Source organism: Galleria mellonella, unplaced genomic scaffold (assembly GCF_026898425.1).
Source record: "Galleria mellonella isolate WM207_F2 unplaced genomic scaffold, CSIRO_AGI_GalMel_v1 utg65, whole genome shotgun sequence".
NCBI lineage: Eukaryota > Metazoa > Arthropoda > Insecta > Lepidoptera > Pyralidae > Galleria > Galleria mellonella.
Window position 1 is genome coordinate 2935281 of NW_026442138.1, and position 22623 is coordinate 2957903.

At 33.2% G+C, this 22623-nt stretch overlaps 1 protein-coding gene across 1 annotated transcript; it reads left to right on the forward strand.

The window, feature by feature from the left end:
- Window positions 1–3561: 3561 nt before the first annotated feature.
- On the forward strand, window positions 3562–21398 carry LOC113519852 (uncharacterized). Its single transcript, XM_052900752.1, has 15 exons — window positions 3562–4082; window positions 4220–4619; window positions 7337–7421; window positions 8105–8307; window positions 9075–9159; window positions 10019–10073; window positions 12282–12474; window positions 14459–14808; window positions 15441–15653; window positions 16743–16935; window positions 17356–17434; window positions 17841–18043; window positions 19045–19129; window positions 19632–19686; window positions 21122–21398. Exons 1-15 carry the CDS (start codon window positions 3787–3789, stop codon window positions 21357–21359), a joined length of 2733 nt encoding a protein of 910 aa, XP_052756712.1. The 5' UTR covers window positions 3562–3786; the 3' UTR covers window positions 21360–21398.
- Window positions 21399–22623: the final 1225 nt, after the last annotated feature.

The window sequence follows — 22623 nt, forward strand, 5'->3', positions numbered from 1 at the left end:
CAGCGGACAGCTACATTTTCTTCTGTTATTTCTATTAAACACTAGTTTTAATGAGTGCAACTCGGCCCTCAGTGTTTTCGGAGATTTGCTTCGTTTGAGCTTTTAGTTAATTAAATTAACTAAAATTTTGGTTGCCAACAAATAAATAGTGTTTTTGATGTTTACCATAAATTTATCTCTCTCTTTATTACTTTATGTTAATCTTTTATCTATTATAGTTTTTATAAATTTAATGCTTGTCTACTTTTGAACTAAATTTTAATATCGAGATAATGAAATCTATTATGAAAATAAAAGAATAAATATTGACAATATCAACTTTTGTTTTTTTTTTTCTGTGAGGCACAGTCTTAAATTATGTCACAGTTGTAGATTGAAGATAAATTTATTATCACAATATTTCTGTATGAGTTAATTCAATTTTATAATAGCATTTGTTATGATTTCATCTAAAAAACTTCAACAACAAGAAAATCTTGTTTATTTCCCATTAGTTCAATCGTAGACAAAGCAACCATGAGACGGTCATTACAAACGACATAAAACCGCTAACAAAATAAAACAAAACACTGTGTGTATCCTGCGAAATTATTTCGCCTTATTAGATACTTCTCATGGTACTTAATGGGCCAGAAAAGGGCAGAAGAAATTTATGGCATAGCGATAAATCCAAAGCAATTGGGATACACGCCCTGGCACTTAGTATGAATTGGGGTTTTTGTGTACGGGAATAATAATATTAGAGTACTTATTCACATGTCTTCTAACTATAAGTAATATTATTATTGAATTATAGAACAAGCACTTACGATTAATTATTGCTTGATAAGAATAGAATAGAATAGAATATAAATGTTGCCAGAAAAATACATACTTATAACAGAAAATACAGAAATACTACATATAAGAAGTGTCTCATTATAGGCAAAAAGAATTAGCTCAGTTGATGATCTTACCTTATTTTCGCATATGGGGTCAGCTAAGCCGTTGCACGTCGACCCATAGGAATGTTTTGTGCTTCCTCCTACCTTAAACCATCATTTTATAGATTCTATGTGTTACCATAACGATATCCTGCGGTTTAAGATATTTGTAATCTCCTAGCTCTGGATAAGCTGTTTCCAATAGACTCATACGCATACTTGCCAACGAATCGCAGTTGCACATCAAGTGTTTCATGGATTCCGATTTCCCACTGCACAGTCTGCACAGTGTGTCCGAAGATAGACCCATCTTTTATAGTATATGCCTTACTGGCATATGCCCAGTTAGGGCACCAATAATGAGTCTTGCCTGTTGTCTGCCACCGCTGTAGATGAGATTATCGCATTCCTCAGCATTTACAAAATTTTTAGTATGCCTAAGACCTTTTAAAGTCCTCCATTGCTTTTGCTGTTTTTTTCTCACATACTTCTTAAGGGCAAAAATGCTGCAGCTGATGATGATGCAGAGTGTCCCAGTACAATGTGTATAGATGCACAACGCTGGTTTTTAGCTAGTCCCTCTCTTAACATAATACAAGAAAAATACAAATGGGTACAACAATTGCACGTTACAAAAATATTCATTTATTTATTTTTTATTGCACAATAAAACTTCGTACAAATGGCGAGCTTAATGCCATATGGTATTCCCTACCAGCTAACTATGAGGTAAAAACAGAAAGCGTATGAAAAGCAGATGTGGTGAAAAATATGTGACCTAATTATAATAATCATACATAATACATACAAAGGCAGATGTAATACATAAACATTATATATACTCTTAATATATATGAATATGCCCTTTATAAGATGAAAACTGCAATGCAGTAAGAACATAGTTTGTTTATTAAGAGGTTTAATTAGTACCAATATAGCACTGCACATACTGGGTTAATGTGTCGCCCCACCACTTCTACCTTCACTTTCTTTGTTTGTTATTTAGTATAAAAGATCAAATAGCTTCAATATCTATTCCACAATATATGATCCTGTACCTACAATACTTTATAGATACATTTTGATTATCAAAAAATCAATACCTTTACTTTACTGAATTAGGTCCTATTTTACAGAAGTGCATATCACTGGTTATTTGATTAGAATTATTTTGTTTAATTCCACTATAATTTGTATACATACATGTTTCTGCTAAAAATGCCAAAGATTGACTATCATTGTTATTAACAGAAGTTCTACAACCTTCAATACTAGCCACCACTCTCTGTCACTCCGTCCATTCACATTTCGCGACCCAATTTCCACTTCTAAATGAAAAATCTTCAGTCAGTCCTTAAAAGTCATTAGTAGATTGTTGCTCAGAGCCTAGTGTTGACTGTTCGACATCCAAATTGCGAATTTGAATGAAGACTTTGTACAAAAGTCGTTTGCTTGGGTACGTCTGCCCCATTCGTGTTTCAACCGTGAAGCAGTTGTGTTTGCATGGCTGTGTTTCAGTTTGAAGGGTGGGATATGGCAGTGAATTTACAGGGTACAGAGGAATAACACCTGAGTCCTCAGGAATGGCAACGCATGGGGGGTATCATGGGCGAAACAGTATACTCTGTTATGTCCATGGTACTGTTAATGTCTATAGGCAACGGTTACCACTTTCCATCAGGTGGACCGTCAGTTTGTTTGCCATTCTCAGTTGTGTAAAAAAAAAAGAATATAGACCTCCCACTTGGAGGATTTTCCCAGCAGTTGCCATCAGGCTTTGGTGATACTTTAAGATGGACACTGCTACCCATCATTCAACCATTAAGGTCCCTTAGTCAATTTAAAATGCGTAATAGTGTACTTACAAAAAGATTTGGCAGCAAACAGTTTTTTGTTCTGCAAATTTAAATAATCACAATATTGGAATTAGTAAGTAAATTCTATTGATTTCCAAAAATATATACCCAAAATTAGTCAAAGTATCGCGTAATAAATACAGTTCTCCCCACAGAAGCAAAGAAAGAACAATACTTATTCAGACATTTACATCGGAAATACACTAGCCGACCACGGGACATTCGGTCATCGTGTTCGCAATATAGTGGAGTATGGAGAATTTATTGGGTCCTCGATGGGATCCCATAAATCAGTAGGGTATGACTTAACATACATTCAAGCAGTTACGGAGACCGTTTGCTTGGGAATAGGTGACTTTTCTTTGAATTGTAGTTGGAATTCAAATTGTTGCAATCTAATTTTATGTTTTTTAAATATTTTTAATTTGGTTTGCATAAATATGTTCAATAGTTAATAACTTTGAAAATTTTCAATCATACAATAAATTATTGGAATATGTTTTCCATATTTATTTCTGATGATCGAATCAAATCACAATCAGATTAAATAGACGTAAAAAGTTATCATAGGCTAAGGATAGTACCTATGGTTTTTTCCTCAGATGAGTTGGGATTTATATACTTTTTTTTTTTTTTTTATACAAGATGACAATTTTTTATACAAGACGAGATGATTGTTTTCAACCGACTTCAAAAAGAGTGAGGTTTTCAATCCTGTTGTATTTTTTATATTTCTCGCCTCATAACTCTATAGTTCTAATCTGATTTAGAAAATTCTTTTTTCATCTAAAAGCCTATTCTTACTTCTAGAGTTTTTTTATATAATTATAATATCTATTTGAAATCGATTTCTTTTCGATACCCATTCGATCATGTCATAAATTAACTTACTGGTTAGAACTCGAGCCGTAATATCTAGACGAACAAGTGTAATAAAATACTCTGTCAAAATGTCAGTCAAAAATCCAATGTGAATTTTATTTGACGATAAAAATATTCAGACGAATATGAATTCCAAGTTTTTTGTTACGTTCGCATTTTTTCTGACCAATTTTAAACTTTGCCAAAGTAAAAGATATGATAACTTTACTCTGTTCGGAGTTACACCGATTGAAGTTGATCATTTGAAGTTTCTGCAGAATTTGGAAAAAAAAAAGTACATAGACATGATCTTCTGGAGGAGACCTATTAAACTATATTATGACGTGCAGTTTATAGTAAATCCAACAGATAAGGATCTGTTTAAAGAGAGAGCAGCGCATTTTAGAATGAAGGCAGAGATGTTAATACCCGATATTCAACAGTAAGTGTTAATTTAATGTAATAACTACCGCTTTACATTACATGTAATTAGATCGAGAAAGCTCGACTAGTTTCGGTATAATTGTTCCCGAAACTAGTCGTCACAGCCAATTTTAAAATTCCTGAATTCAATTTTAGGGCTTTTGACAAACAAACAATACAAAGATACCAACGTTTGAAAGTCGAGTCTTTTTCCTTCAATTTTTATCATTATTTAGAAGATATTTATCAATGGCTAACTGACATAGCATTGAAATTTCCGAACATAACCGAATTGTTCAATATTGGCAAATCTGCCGAAGGGAGAGAAATATATGTTCTTGAGATTAAAAGACCAGGAGCGAATGGGACGGCTATAGTTGAAGGTGGAATACATGGAAACGAATGGATCTCAATCGAATTTGTAACTTATCTAGCGCACCAATTAGTCTACAGCAATGAAACAGGGAACGGTCGGCTGTCAGATGTAGCATACAAATATAATTGGTTTCTAATACCGATTGTAAATCCGGATGGTTATGATTTTACTCAAAAAGTTGTAAGTACTAAAACGTTTTTACACTCAATTATTGTAAATAACTAACCAACCCATTTGGCCAGCGTAGTAAGCTTCCCAATGAAAAGAACCAATAATCAAATAATAAAACGGCTCTCAGTGCAAAAAGCGGAGAATTACTTATGTTGGAAGGCATTGGAGAAGGCTTATAGCCAGCAGTGGATAAATACAGGCTGAAATGATGATGATGTCAAATAAAGAATTACATCAGTCTCAGCATTTATGATATAATATAATTTTTGTACCAGAGAACGAATATGTACCTTTCAAAACACATCATTCCCAGATTTAAGGCGTTATTGAAAAGTTTAATTTCTACATAAGTATAATTAAGAATCAAACTTGCTTGTTCATATTATGTGCGTAAATAAAGGAGAAAATGGTCCTAAGAATGTTAGCCCTCGAAAGATTTCTGTTTTTACCTAATAGTTAGCCAGTAGAGAATGTCATACGGCAACAAGCTCGCCATTTGTACAAATTTTATTGTGCTATCAAGAATAAATAATTAAATAATGAATCAAGTTTAAATAATACACAAATAATTAGCTATATATATAATAATAATAACTGTGTCCTAGACTGGTATGCACAGAATGTTTTTATAATCTTAGAGAGTATGTGTGAATTATAATAATTATGTACTTGGAGTAAGGAGAATGTGACCTTTGTAAGGTCATGTTCAGAGTTCAATTAATTAACTATAATCAATGTACTAATTACGTCCTTTATGACTGTCTGGAGAAAATATTTGTAAATATGATAAGTATGCTGTGTGGTCCCAGCATAAAATGGGCTACCCCTTCCTTTCTCGTTAGTATCGTAAGAGGCGGCTAAGGAAACTTAACGGTCAAAGAATTGGGAGCAGCATCCTTCTTAAAACCTCACCAAAAACCTAACTGCAATTATTGGCAAAACCTCTTTCTACGGAGGAAGCCTATGTTCAGCAATGAACAATTAATGACTGTTATAATAATAATAAAATAAATGTACTTGAAATAAAGGAAATATGACCTTCATAAGGTCATGTTCAAGATTCAATTAAATTAACTATAATAAATATAAGTATTACGTTGGTACATGCTAATGTCTTTAACAGATCGTTAGAAGGTCAATTTCATATAAACAAGCTTGAATTATTTTATTTTATTTGCGAATAGTTATAAAAATATAAATTTAGACGAAAGAGCCGTTGCGTTGATCCACTTGAAAATTTGAAAATCGTCCGTTGACACATACAGCAAAGTTTTGTTCCTTTTTTTTTAAGTACGTTTGTTTCGTTGTGGAACAGGCTAAGGTCAGAGACCATGCTGCCTAGTCTTCAATATGATAATTTGTCTGGAATCAGTTTTGTTCCCTTTTCGTAATGTAGATGGACCATTCCTGGGGCACATCCGGTGTTGCTATCATTCGCTTCTTATTATACGCGACATATGTCCTTGATAATTGTGTGATGGAAAGATTATAAATATGATAAGCATGCCCTTAACCTTCATAAGGTCATATTGAGTCGAGTTCAAAGTCGATTTAGTATTTATAATAATTATATCGTTGACGTTATTAGGTTACATACTGAGTAAATTTCCAAATTCAATTAAATCTCTAAAACACGTTGAGTGAACTAAATTAATATTCACATGTCATAGCAAGAGTTTCTCCTGATGAGTTATTTTTATTCAATACCAAGAATATACTTGGCAGTGCTCATGTAAATAAAAAAAAATAAACATAACAATATATGGCCGTATATAACCCGGCATAGAATGGGCCATCCCTTCCTTTCCCGTAGGTATCGCAAGAGGCGACTAAGGAGGGCGAGGGATTGGCAGCAGCGTCTGTCTTAAAACATGTTTAAATGCCTAACTGCGGTTGTCAACTCGCCTGCCAAGCGTGGCAACTACTGGCACAACTCCTCATATGGGAATGGCTTATATCCAGCAGTGATGAACGGCTGAATTAATAAATTATAAAAAAATATATATATATATATATATATATATATATATATATATATATATATATATATATATATATATATATATATATATATATATATATATATATATATATATCCAACTCTGGTCTTACAGGCATTCATAACTATCAGATGAGTTGTCTGCTTATTTTTCACCATAGTAGCATAAAATAAAACAGTATCTATTCACTTGTCACTAGACAAGGGTAATGTCAGTGTTGCTACAATATCTATGTATATATGAATTTCGAGTTTTGCCAGTAGTTGCCACGCTTGGCTGGCGGATTGGTAATCGCAGTTAGGCTTTGAAGATGTTTTAAGAGGGACGCTGCTGTTCATCTCACGCCCTCCCTTCTCGATTCTTACGACACTCATGAGAAAGGACGGGGTGGCCTATTCTACGCTGGGACCACACGGCTGTAAGTAATGCTAATAAATTAATTATTAATCTATCTAGATATTGGTATATATTATCCACCCTTTACTTGTGTGTTAAATTTCATACAAGAATCCGTTCAGTTGTTTGAAGATTATTGTATGGCAACATTTAAGTCCTCCGAAATGACTATAGACAATGGCTACCACGTTCTGTTTTTTAAAATTAAATTTCAAAAAACGGCTCTGGTTAATAGTTGGCTCTAAAATTATTATTTTTATTTATTTATTTCGTAACTATTGTTTTATAACAATGAAACGATGTTTTAATGAATTTTTTATTACATTTCAGGATCGACTGTGGAAAAAAAATAGACGTAATGTGGTTGGAGTATTTGGCGTTGATTTAAACAGGAATTTCGACTACAGTTTTGGAAGTAAATAAATATTTTTACAGTATAAAGACTTTGTTATAGTAGTTACATATAGTTAACTTTAAACTTTCTCGTTGTTGATAAATATTTTAAATACACTTTTGGGACTTAACAATTAAAAATTTGCAGGTAAATAGTACCTGCATAGCTGCTTCTTTGTAACCGACGTTTTGACGTGGATTGTTTCACGTCAAAACGTTAAGGTTACGGCAGGACTGAAGTGAGTAGCGTCTTAGTTGCTACCAATACCTGCAAATTTTTTTATTACCTTTTGATTACTGATAGTGTATTTAAAATAAGGATTCATGTCCATTCGTTTTAAAGTAAGTAAAAATTCTGTTATTTTTAATTTTTTTATGGGATGATAATAGAATGGCAACCCAGTCCGCTAACAGTATATACTGCCGGGGCACCAGTGAGGGATGCCAACTGAGAATGGAATGAGGCCAGTTAGCCCATCGTGATGAATATACCTGGAATTCAGCACGATGGTTTCCAGGGGCATCACGTGGAAATCGTCTGGGCAGAGTATACTGCTAACAATGGGGTTGATAGTCTGCATTACTAACAATCCCCTTTGCTTTTTCTTTCCCATTGGCTGTCAGTTTTTCAAGCTATGTGACCAGCCCATTGCCACATTAACTTACGTATCCTTGAATTTATATTAATTAGTCTTATTTATTCAGCGTACTCTGCCAGTAACAGTCCTAACGATGAAGGGTACTGCGGCACCTCGCCTTTCTCTGAACCCGAGACGAAGGCGTTGGCAGATTTTATTACTGCCAAAAAGGAAAACCTCAAGTTTTACTTCTCTATCCATGGTTATGGCCAGAAGATTGTAATACCTTATTCTGATAGAATAAAACATGTAGATAATTATAATGAACTGGTGAGTTTAAAATTTTTTTTTTATAACACTGGTGTAACAAACAAGCATACAGCCCACCTGATGGTAAGCGGTTATCGTAGCCTATTAGCGCCTGCAATACCAGACGTATTACGCGCGCGTTGCCGACCCTGAAGAAACCTCTTTACCCTCTTTTTGAAGAACTCCATGCTGTAGTCTCTTGGGAAAACTTCGACAGGGAGCTCATTCCATAACCTGAGTGTTCGTGGGAGAAAACATCGCTGAAACCGCATTGTACGCGACCATTTGGGCTGTAGGTATGAGGGTGAACTCCCTGTCGATGGAGTCAATATTGAGTACATACAATGTTAATTTTACATACCTATACCGTTTAGTTAATTTAGTACTAAAATTTTTGTATCTATGTAAATAATTTTTGTTTTACGAGTGTATGCGTTTTTTGAATGGTAAATCCGTTTACACTTGCGCTACAGAATGTATTGCTGTTATGGCCGTTAACAATATTTTTCATCACTAAAAATATCTATATCTCCAATAAAAATCAATTACTAAATGTATGTAAACTGATCCCCTTAGAATGGATTCACCTAATTGACTATTTTTTTTTATGTTTGCGACGCCCACGGGAAAGGGTGTTCCCTTCTATGCCGGGACCTAACCGGCGATTTATCATATTGCATTACGAAAGAGTATATAAACTTAAAAAAAAATAGAAAAATAACTTTTACTCTGCTGACGAATATAAATATTCATTTGCGATTTAAATTTATATTACATTTTATTTTCAGGAAAATTACGGGAAACAAGCGATAGTGAAAATGTATAAATTATTTGGCACCAAATATGACGTTGGTACATTCTACGACACTTTAGGTAAGTATACTTCACATTTCTACACGAATTCATCACCGTCATCATCATCATATCACCTATTCACTGTCTACTGCTGAGTATAGGCCTGCACTGCTAAACAATAGCGGCCACGCTTGGCAAGCAAATTGGCAAACCCAGTCAGGCTTTGATAATGTTCTAACAGGGACGCTGCTGCCTATCCCTTGACGATTAAGTTCCTTTAGATGCCTCTTATGACACCCACGGGAAAAGAAGGGGTGGTTTAGTCTATGCCGGGATCATACGGCAACCTATACGAAATATTACTATATAATTCTACCTATTTGTATATAAATAAATCAATTACCATCATCTTCCAAATCTTATATAAATTTCGGGGTCGACGTAATATGTTTTTATCCATATTACCTAAGGTTTTGGCTTTTAGTTTTACGACCGACCACCTGCCTGACTGTATACTCATGTATACAATATAGAGGGAGACTTTGTACAAAAGTCGATTGCTTGGGTACCTCTATCCCATTCGTGTTTCAACCGTGAAGCAGTTGTTTGCATGGCTGTGTTTCGGTTTGAAGTGTGGGATATGGCGTGAATTTACTGGGTACAGAGGAATAACACCTGAGTCCTCAGGAATAGCAACGCATGGGAGGTATCATGGACGAAACAGTATACTCTGTTATTTCCATGGTACTGGTCATGTCTATAGGCGACGGTTACCACTTTCCATCAGGTGGGCCGTCAGCTTGTTTGCCATTCTAAGTTGTATAAAAAAAATACTGGTATAAATAAACATATCTATTAAATAATTAGTGGCTTCTACCGATGTCTACTTGTTGTATAATAGAATAAAATATACAGTTATAATTATATGTAATCACAGGCCTTCGACTTTCTGGAAATAGCGCTAGTTGGGTGAAGAAAACTTTCAACGTTAAGTAAGTACTCTCAAATTTAACTGAAGCTTGAATTTCAGACAGACCAACCCTGTGATAAAGGCATAATGCACCTTATGAAACGAAGTGAAAACATTTTATCAATGTATAGCTGACGTACAAGTAGGCTTCAACTGGCGAAAATCCAGTTATTTTGATTTAAAACTAAACTACTGAATCGGTTTTGATGAAATTTCTATAGGTTTATTAATGACAGAATTATGACGTAACAAACATACAAAATACACACGAATTGTGAACGTCCTTTATTCTTTGTTGTTTTGTGAATTATGTATTTTCGTTTTAGTATAAATCAAAAATAATATAAGATATTAAAACGTACAAACGCTGCCCTTTCATGTAACATTTCATTTGAATTAGGCTCATTTAAAAAAAAATTAATGTCTATTTTGTACCCCTTATCAAATAGCTTTTGTCAATTATTTTCTTTACAAAAAACAAAAAAAAAAAGATTGCGTAATAGTATTTAAAACTATTCCGAATTTCAGTTAGCGTAGCAACTGCTGAGTTCTAGCGATGTAACAAATGCTTGGACGGACAAAGTCGCACAATAAGTGCTCCTTTGTACCTTCTTGTTATAAAACTTTAAAAAGAAAAAAATCCTGCCATATTAATAACGAAAACTCTTCAATTAAAATTATTATTGGTCCAATTTTCTTTGCTAGCGACGTAGAAAAAGTTGAAGGGGAAATTGATCCTTTTGCGGGACACACGCCCGCATCTCCCGACTCCAAGGGGTAGAGCGCTATTTCCAATTCCAGCTCATCTAATATGAATGAAATCTCTGAGTGCAGTGTTAAATATTTTAAAAGAGAAAAAAAAAACGGTACAAAAGCAGTTAGATATGCAGTGATTGAAAATTAAAGGCCTCTGAAACTTTTAAAAAATTCTCTAGAAAAAGTATTATTTCATATTTGGGCGTATTTATGATTTACCACATTAATAATACTTGGGTATAGCAACCCATGGTTGCCATAGGTATCGCGATGTATTCTATGATGTTCATGATATTTATCATATTTATACATACTCATTACTAATTTCTTGCTCGCTACTTTTTTCGCGTAGATCTCAGTAGTAGGAAAACCAATGTCCATGTCCACTTCTAGATAACATATCGAGATAAAATATACTCTAGAGTTTAAATTAAGCCCTCCGGAATAAAATTTTGGAAATCGCATCTACTTTGGTGCAGTAGGTTTTGCGTGAAGCCGGAACAAACATACACGCAGTACAGATATATGAGTATATGTAATATAATTCTAGTTTATAATAAGATAACCGTTTCTAAGATACAGTTACCACATTTTGTTAAGTAGACTGTCAGCTTGTTTACTATTCTAAATATCACAAAAAATAAAAAAGTATTGACACAATATCACGTGATTTTATCGTTATATCGATTGTATCGATAGAGTTAAAGTTATTAAAACCTAACGATAAATTTATTGATAAAATGTTATGTAAAATATGTTTCGTCACATCAAATGGCATGCAAATGTTAATCATTGAATTTACATATACATATATATATATATATATATATATATATATATATATATATATATATATATATATATATATATATATATATATATTATATTTATAAATGATCTTATGACCAATGTTTCTGACAAATAAATTTCATTTCATTTGTTTTTATGAATTTGAACACTTAAGAAACATGAGTTCAAAAACGACCAAAAAATTTTTAGTCTTTTGCGTATAAAATGATCAAAATTCTGGTGCGCTGTATTAATGTAAAATTGTAGAAAGAGTATGCCAGAACTATACTCAATATATCTATGGGTGCCCAAATTTAGACATTTCTCGTCCCATGTTTCTTAATAAATAAAAATTCAGTTATCATCCTTAATCTATGCATTGAAAGAATCTGTAATTATTCTGATTTCGATATATCCATAGATCAATATTTTAGCTTCTGTTCTCTTATTTTGTTCTATTTTGGCTCTTGTTCTTATTTCTTAGCCATGTTCTGTTCTCAGTGTAAATCCAGTAAAAGTTTGAAGCGATCAACAAAATATAATTAATTAATATATTTCTTTAATATTTTAGCTTTTGTTCTCCTATATTGTTTTGTTTTTGCTTCTATTCTCAGCTCTTAGTCATATTCTGTTCTCAATCTAAATCTACTAGAAGTTTGTATCTAAATAGATATGTTTCTTCCAGACATGTCTTCACGCTCTTACTACGGGACAATGGAACTTATGGCTACGCACTTCCTCCAGAACAGATACTGCCAACCTGTAAGGAGGCTGTGGTCGGCATGGTTGAATTAATGACAGCCCGACCAAAACGCGTACGAGCTAACCTCTTCAATTCGGCAACTGTTGATGAAGTCTCAAGTAATCTACTATTTATTGTTCTTATTTCAAATTATATTTTTTTATAATTTAATGTTATGTTTTTTTTTTTATAATTTATACCTCAAACAATCAATCATTTATTTTCTAATCATCATCATCATATCAGTTGTTAACTATCTACTGTTGAACATAGGCCTCCCTGTACTCCCTGTAATGCAATGTATTGCATTTGAGATTGTCGCCCTAACTAGTGCATGGTCATCCTACACTGCATTTGTTTGTACGGAATCGCCACTGAAATACCTTTCTTCTCCATCGTTTGTCGATTCTTCGAGCTATGTAACTAACCCTTTACTAGTTCAGCTTGTTTATTCTCAACAGGTATACCTGTTAAAGTTTATCATCCAAGAATTAAATTCATAAAGTTAGGTAATGCCATTTAAACTATTAATTTTTAAATAACTAGTGATTCGAAATGACATCCCACGAGTTTTTTTTATACAACTTAGAATGGCAAACAAGCTGACGGCCCACCTGATGGAAAGTGGTAACCGTCACCTATAGACATGAGCAGTATCATTGACATGACAGAGTATACTCTTTCGCCAATGATACCCCCCATGCGTTGCCATTCCTTAAAACTCAGATTTTATTCCTCTGTACCCAGTAAATTCACGCCATATCCCACCCTTCAAACCGAAACACAGCCATGCAAACACAAGTGCTTCACGGTTGAAACACAAATGGGACAGAGGTACCCAAGCAATCGACTATTGTACAAAGTCTCCCTCTGGTGATATGGAATAAAATTTTTAAAAATAATATATAGCCTATAAAATATATATGTTACTCGCTGATAATAAACATTTCTATAGGTGAAAAAGGATTTTTAAAGATACTACGCCGACATACACAGACCATCAGTGCATGTCGCCTTCAAACCCAGGGACCTGGAGGTTGTTGCCTCCGGAGTTGAAGCCAGGATAGTGGGGTACGCCCCGAGACCCCTACCTCGCCCGCCCACGCCATCTGGCGGGCAAAGAGACGCTTTGTTGTTTTTGTTATTGGATTTTTAAAATCGGTTAAGTAGTTTTTGAGTTTATCAATAACAAACAAAGAAACAAATCTTTCCTTTTTATACTCAATATATTGGCATTTATTATTATTATTATACCAGCCTTTACTTGTCCACTGCTAAACATAGGCCTCCTCATTTTTTGCCAATAGTCGCCACGCTTGGCAGCCGCAATTAGGCTTTAGTGATGTTTTAAGGGGAACGCTGCTGCCCATCCTCGACCATCTTATAGTCCATATTAGTATAGATATAGATTATTACGACTAGTGTGTTCTGTATAATGTAAGACATTCTAGATCCTATTAATTTAAACTTTGATCTAATGACAGTCAAAATATGGATATAGGAGCTAACCTCTTCGAGGATCGAGAGTGCTATTCTTAGTCTATTCCTCTTCAACTTAATTTGAACGAATAATGTAAGCATAATGCTTTTGATGGTAATAACAAAAATCTTTGTTTTAATCAAATATTTCCTTGTTCTTTGATTTTGATGAGGCAAATAAGTAGTCATCTAAAAATAAAAACGTACCACAAAGAAATATATTCGATCTTGCTCACACTTCCAAGTTTTGCTTATAATGGTGTCTCGTTCTAGCTATTATAATCAATGCGTTTTATATCTATAAGGAACACAGATACTATCCTTAATCTATGCAATTTTATTGCATTAATATCTACTTAAATTATCTATGACATTCAGATAAGCCTGGATAAGCCTTATTTCATAGATTATCTATAATACTGGGCATTATCTTTCTAGGAGTTATTTAGAAAATATCTAAAAATACATAATACAATAAAATTTATCTGAAAGATTTATTCGTTTTGAAGGGAAAGCTGAGGTTAATACAATTGGAACTGTCAATGATTATAACTAGAAAATAGTTTTATTACCTACTGCAAATGTTTTCCTTTCCGTCAAACCAGCAATTATCAATTTTGAAGTAAGCAAAAATGTGAAATCTCTTAGGCTTATCAAACAATGTATTTTCTAAATCTCCAATTTTAATATCGATGAAAATGATGATACTGAGGTTAACACTTATATTAATAATGATATTACTGCAAACAAAAAAATGTTTGTCAAAAAAATATGACAATTACACGTTATATCGGGCGATACCAGTGGACGAGAGACATTTGAATTTTTTCACGAATTTGAGTGAAACTTATAATGTAAATTTTTGGAGAAATCCTGGACTAGTTTACAGACCTGTGGAGTTTATAATCGCTCCTGAAGACATAAAGGCATTTTCGAGAGAAGTTAATGCATCTGGTATATATTTGACTACAATCATTCCGGATGTACAAAGGTAAATGGATCTATTATAAATCTATTATTTTGTACATTATCTAAAATTATGTACAATTTTGTCTATCTATAAGATCGTCCACTGTGATAAAAATTATAATATATCATAATTACTATCAATAATATTATTACATAAAAATATATTAGGCTACGATAGCCTAATAGCCTAAAATCCGTATAGTATCAGAGTAAAATTACTTTTTCCACTATTTTTATCTTTAAACTAAGAATAAAATGAAAAGAACAGTAATTATAAAGGCCGTATATTTTTTTAGTTTTTTTTAATAATAATAGATGCCGTTCGTCTCACTGATTAGCTTTCAAAAGTTTTAACTTTTAATATTTAACAACAAATACCTATCCTAAATTTCCTAACAAATAAAGGAAATCGAAATATTATAATACTTTATTTTCCTTCTATGCTTATATCACTTTTATAAAATTACCTCATCAGTTGGATGTTAATGGATTATTAAAGTAGTGATTAGAATGAACATACATATATTTTAATTGTACGTTATTTATTCTAATAGAAAGCTAGTTGGTTGCAGAAACACATGTGTACGCTATGATATGTCGATGATTATGTAGACTCTCCTATTTGCATTTACTGTCTCCATATTTTTCTTCTAGAGCTTTTGATACGCAAATAGTGAAACCATATATCAGAAGAAACACGGAATCATTTGATTGGCAAGGTTTTTACCGATTAAATGATATTTATAATTGGCTAATTGATCTTAGCAAGTTATATCCGGCAGAGGTGCAATTGCAAAGTATAGGACGAACTTATGAAAATCGAGATATACTAACAGTAAGAATAGTATTGAAAGGGAGTAAAATGAGGTAAGTATAAGTATAAGTCTTTATGCCAAGATACTTGTGGAATAAAATCAAGAACAAAGTGCCAAAGATTTCGAATTCATAACTTATCTCACCGCACCGCGTTGTTTTCGGAATCGCTTGACTATATTCTCAGATTGCATATACTCTGTCTAATCTTTGCAGATTAGTTTTAAGCCTCCTTTTTCACTAGAAACAATCTCTATGGTTTCATAAATCTGGAATTCTACAAAATAATACGTAATTCTATAAGAATTACGTATTATTTTGTAGAATTCCATAATTATCACTGATAATTTTATTTAATTTCAATACTATTTTTTTATGGTGAAGACTGCCCACTATTGGTATGAGGTTCTATGGCCTTCCTTATAAGTTATCTTTCTTTGACTATAATTAAATCTAAATTTAAACCTGTATTTTGACACTTTTAAACGGGGCATCATTAGATAATCAATTAGTTCTTGAAAGCCCAGAGCTGAACGTTGTCGCACTTTGAGTGCCTCCAATTTTAACTTTATAATTGTACATGTCTTTTTAATTAAGAAAGGTTGAAGATTATTTGCTGTTTTTGATTCAACTTTTTGTAGACATTATATTCAGCATCACTGGTAAAGTATTTTCCTTAGAAAAATATTCAAGATTTTGGTTTTGGCAAATATTAGCAACTATAAGCACTATATGTAACGAGATCCGAATTAGGATTCTCAGTCGACCAAATTTAGGAAATAAACTTTTCACGCGTCTTGATGTTCTCCTAGTGACTAGTTGACTAGACGACATCCTAGCTCAAGGACCAAAAGATTAGTGTGATTATGTGTCACTTATTTCTATTTTTATTATTTCGTATATTTTAATCAACTAGATAGAGCAACAACTTCAAATGCTCTGCAAGAAGTCAGTAGATAGAAGTGGCTCGGGTCCATTTAATATAGCAATTTATGAGGAGGCCTATGTTCAGCAGTAGACAGTTTACGGTTGACATCATAATGTCATCATGATAATGAAGTTTCTTATCAACCTACACTTAGTACTTAATTAGAAACAAGTTTATGAGTCTGCTTTAAATAAATATGTGCGACATTATTTTAGATCAAGAGTAATCATTGAAGGTGGGATTCATGCTAGAGAATGGATATCGCCAGCGTTTGTCACATATTTAATTAACGAGATTATACATTCACCATATTCAAATAACGAAGAACTGAAGAATATAGCTATGACTTATGAATGGTATTTCATACCAGTGGTAAACCCTGACGGATATGAATATAGCCATAGGGAGGTTTGTTAAAGGATTTACTAGACAAATAAATCCTAAAAAAAATAATCCTAATCTAAAATAAATCCTAAAAAAACCCGCAGCATTGCCCCGGAATTTTATGTATCGTAAGATATTGCACAAACTGATGATTCATCTGATGGAAAGTAGAATCTGTTGCTTGTAAATGTAAATAGCATCATGCACATCACAAAATATTATGATGCCCATACTATCTCTTGTACGTTGTCATTCCCGATGACCAAGAACTAATGATTGCACAGCTTGTGATTTTAAAAGACTCAAATGGCTGAATGATCTTTAAATGACATTTGATGCAAAGCCTATATCACACACTTACTGGATAGTTTTCAATTTAATTTAATCAGGGAAAGCGACGAAGTGTAGCTTGTATCCAAATATGATATGTTCGTCTATTTTTAGGACAGATTATGGAGAAAAAATCGTCACAACGGTTTGGCCGGGGTTGATTTGAATAGAAATTTTGGCACTGCTTTCGGAAGTAAGTTATGCTATACTATATCTTCGTCATCATTACTGTCATAAATTTGAGTATTCATAATAAATTAATCGCATAATGACGTAGAAAGCTTGTAATCCTATAAACGTATAACCACTCTTTTTTAGTTCTGTGTCATAAAAGATGGCTAGACAACAAAACACGACTATGTAGCATTAGTGGGTTATACTGAAATAAATGTTGGTAAAATTATTTACCTAATTACCAAGCAATGAACAGAATAATAATCAGTGGACCAACAGCTTTAGTATGTCCCGAATAATTAAATGACAATTCGGGACGCACATTGTTTAGAATTTTTTGTTTTAAGATTGAAAATATGAAAGTCAAATTAAAATGAACACTTTTTATACACGTGGTTACTACCTACTGTTTTTCATTTTGACAGCTATTGGTGTAAGCTTAAATAAGAAGTCTGATATATACTGTGGCTCATCGGCATTCTCAGAGAAGGAAACCCAGGCTGTCTCGAATTTCATTCGTTCAAAAAGTGAAAACTTGGAGTACTACATAGGTTTTCATTCATACGGCCAATATATGATAATACCGTACGCTCACATGAGGAATCACGTTGGAAATTTTGAGGAAGTGGTATGTTTTTTTCTCTCTCTTCAGAATTATACTAAAAAAATAATAAAGTCATTCTGAACCTGATTCTAAAACTCTCTGATGACTTTACTATCAATGAAAAAGGATAGAATTTTTAGGTACCTATTATGTACTAATTGTACCATGACCAATGATCACTTAACCTACCACCCTATGACCACACTAGAGAGTACCTAATCTATGCTTTGACCACATGGTCGTATCAAGATGTTGAATAGCCTATCTCATATCAGCCTTTAATTCTCCATTGATGAACCTTTCCTCTAAGGGGGATTTTGCCAGTAGTTGCCACGTTTGGCAATTGGGTTGACAAACGCAGTTAAGCATTGGTGATGTTTTAAGAGGGATGCTGCTGTCCATCCCTCGAACATTGAATTCTATTCGTCGCTTCTTACGACACCCACAGGATAGGAAGGTGTACCCCAATTTATGCCGTGACTACACGGTGAATAGCCTATAAACTTTTTTAATAAATAATCTAACGAATTTAAAAAAAATCAAATTTGACTAATAGTTTCAGAGATTAGCAAATTCAATCAAACAAATTCATCCGCTTTATATAATACGGATGTTTTGAATTTATACATAAGACGAGATAGTGTATATATATAGCTCTCTCTGATCTTCTTCATATAAAAAAATCGCGTGACATGATTTTCGTTCACGCTAATATCTGAAACCGCTCAATCGATTTTAATGAAATTTTATTAATACGAGTATGTATTTTTGATCCAAATTGAAAGTTGGAAAGAAATGTTTTTATCCCAATATGAAGAAATAGTTCTGGTTGATGGCACTAGGAGACAAAATAAAGTTTACCGGAACTGCTAATAATATACATATAAGCGACGAAATGGGAGTCGGTGGATGCAGGAGGCTCAAGACCATTCCTTATGGCAGTCTATGGGGAAGGTCTATGTTGAGCAGTGAATAGAAAATGATTGAGATGATGATGATGAAGCATAAAATATTTCATTTTACAGAAATTAATGGGAGAGGAAGCAGCACGAAAGATATATCAGAAATATGGAACCACTTATACAGTGGGTACAGCGTATGATACCGTAGGTGAGAGTTTAGAGGATTCCAAAATTGATACATTTATGTAATCGAGATTTTGGATTTATTAAGGTTCTGTTCCAGAATCGTATCCAGAATCGTATCCAGAACCCTTCGTGCATGTCTTGACAACTACTGATGCTTTAAACTTCAAATTTAGAATTGTTTTTAATATTTTTATTATCATTATTGTATAAAATATAATCGAAAAAAAATATTAAAAATACTTGTCCATTTTCATTTAACTCTTAACTTGATATTTTTTTTATTTTCTTCTACTAAGAAGACCGAGAAGGGTAATCAAAACTTTAACTTTACAAAAACTTTCAGTTAAGTATTAATTTACTAGTTAAGTTTACTGATAATTTACTAATTATTAGTTAATAGGATCAAATGACGTTCCAATTGTACAATTTATATCAGGTTTTACTTTTATATAACTCGTAGTTTTCATCTTATTATAAAAAAAATATGTATTTAATATTGTTTATTAAATGTCATTATTTTGCAGGATATATGACATCAGGGGTCAGTGGATGTTGGGTCAAAGAAACTTTTGATGTACCGTAAGTGACTTATATGTATAGCCATCTGGCTTTATTACGTTTTGTTGTAATACACGTGTATATGTGCACAGGTTCATGCAAACGCATATGTGGACATATAAATATGTATACGCACAAACACATCCACGCACGCACGCACACATCAACATACACACACATGCACGCACGCACGCACGCATGCACGCACAAAGACAGAGAAAGAAAGAGACTGTGGTGATATAATGATAAATTATACATCGAAACAAAGATAATAAACAAAATTCATCTGAAAAAGGAGATATGTATGATCTCATATTAATCATATGAAATGTAAGTGAAATATTAACTGCTCCAAATAATTTTTGAACTTAGTGTAGCGAGCGCACGTTCTTAAGATGGATTTAGTATAAGATTTCAACTGTGGTTCTCGGGGAAAGCAATTTTATGAATACTATCACTGACATACTAAATTCAATTAATCCTGTATATGGTCTGTATAATTAAAATTAAACGTTATCAATCGATAAGCGATAATATAAAGTACCACTGTATAATATTCATTGTGGACAGAACGTACTCTGTCCAACATAAACACATATAGCTATGCGTACAAATATTTTATATTAGCTGAATTCCACGGCTTGGCCTGCATGAATCAGTACATAAAGTACTATATGTACTAAGTAAGGATATAATTTACCTGTGTACCATTTAAATTCTTTAGAAGTTTAAAAGTTTTTAGGTGAAAAAGTAACAAATACCCATTTTAAAAAAATCTATCACTTCTATAACATTAAATGAATCGTACGGGAATCAAACACAACACTATAAAACTTGATGTTACTGAATAAATCGGGGAGGAGGGGATTATTAGCAATGGGAACTTTGCGACCCTATTGCTGGCAATATAAATATACCTCATCAGATGGACTTCCATGCAGTCTCCCCTGAATTTTTTTTTTATACAACTTAGAATGGCAAACAAGCTGACGGTCTACCTGATTATAGTAAACATGAGCAATACCATGGACATAACAGAGTATACTGTTTCACCCATGATACCCCCCATGCGTTGCCATTCCTGAGGACTCAGGTGTTATACCTCTACACCCAGTAAATTCACGCCATATCCCACCCTCCAAACCGAAACACAGCTATGCAAACACAACTGCTTCACGGTTGAAACACGAATGGGACAGAGGTACCCAAGCGATTGACTTTTGTACAAAGTCTCCCTTTGGGTAAATTTTCGTGTTAACCATGATAAATTCGCCACAAGCACCAGTTGACCTTAACTGATTTACTTTCTCACCAAGTATTCCTCATTAGTGCTCCATCAGTACATATTGGCGCAAGCTGAGTTATCATTCTATTATCATTCATAAAAAAACACTACTTAACTTAAAACACTGCAAAAGTCATCAAATTGTATCAAACATCAAACGATTTGTTACAGATACGTTATTACTTTCGAATTACGTGATGACGGACAAGAAGGCTTTGCTTTATCGCCCAATCAAATTATACCAACATGCACTGAGACAATGGATGGAGTCATATCCTTGCTGAAGCCCAGAACAAATAAATATACCAAACTGTATATATCCCAATCGCGAAGTACTAAGCATAAGCTTTTAAAGATCGTTGTTTTGTTATGGAATTTTCTATTATTTATTATATTAAATTGTTATTGATTTGTATGAATAATAAAATCATTGCTCTTGTTGCCGAAATATTACTGTGCATATTTTATATAATTTTTGCACATTTTTAATGTGTAAAAACTCGTTTTATTTATTCAATAATAACATACGTATCTATGTTAAGATACATTATGCGAGTAAGTATATAGAACACTGATAAAAACGAGTCAGCTAATTTGACAATTAGCTGATAAAAAGCTGACTCATTTTGAGACTCGATGGTCTATCTATATATTCTAAGCTTTGGACATATTGTTCAAGATTGGGCAGTATAGAAGTTTTAATAAAAAGTAAATTTTTCGTACTTGCAATATTAGAACCATAGATATATACCGTTTAACCGTTAGAAGGTCAAACATTCAAATCTTGTTAACGGATAAGACTACACGCACCTTTGTATTTATTTTAATTTATTATAAAACTTGAGGCACGGACAAGTATTTTATTTTCGTCAAGAACTTCTCAGCTTCAATATAGAAAAAACTCTTCAATATAGCGCAAACAATATAGAAATTTATCCCATAGAGAGATCTTTTACAGTTAAATTTTAGAAGCAGAAAGGAATCGATGAAATATGAGTTATAAAGTTGGGAGTTTCAGGTGATGAAAAGTAAACACTACCGGTGTACCAAAGTAAGTATGACAGTTGATTATGAAGTTAGATAAATTAGTCTATTGTGACAAATTCACTAGAAATTAACCACAATGAGAGGAAATAAAATAAAGGAATCAGTAAGAGAGAGAGAAACTAAATAGGGTACATTGCCATAGCAAGAAGGCTGCTGGTCTTTGTTGCTAAAATTTTCCATCCCAGCGAATGAGGACATCTTCTAGGAAGGCACGTTAGCAGCCTTCGTATATAATGAGGGTAGCATAGGAATGGCGGCGCACGAGATAGACCATGATCCTAAGATCCGAGATTCATGATTACAATATATTGTACTATTCCAATTTTTACGCATCTACTTTTATGCATATTTTCCATCAAGTAGATTATCAGCTTGCCATAACTAGTTGCATGAACAAATCTGATAAAAGTTCTAACACCCAAACAAGCAATTGCATTAATAAAGAATACATTTATTATCAAAAACCTTTATTCTCACATGTAGCTACAACCGACCGTACCCTAACCGTACAATAAACGTATAAATGATGTTATCAAAGGTGGTAATATGACTAATGATCCGTGTAATCGTTTAGACGTCACGACAAATCGTCATTTCACGTGATCTGATGCCATTTATTTTGGTGC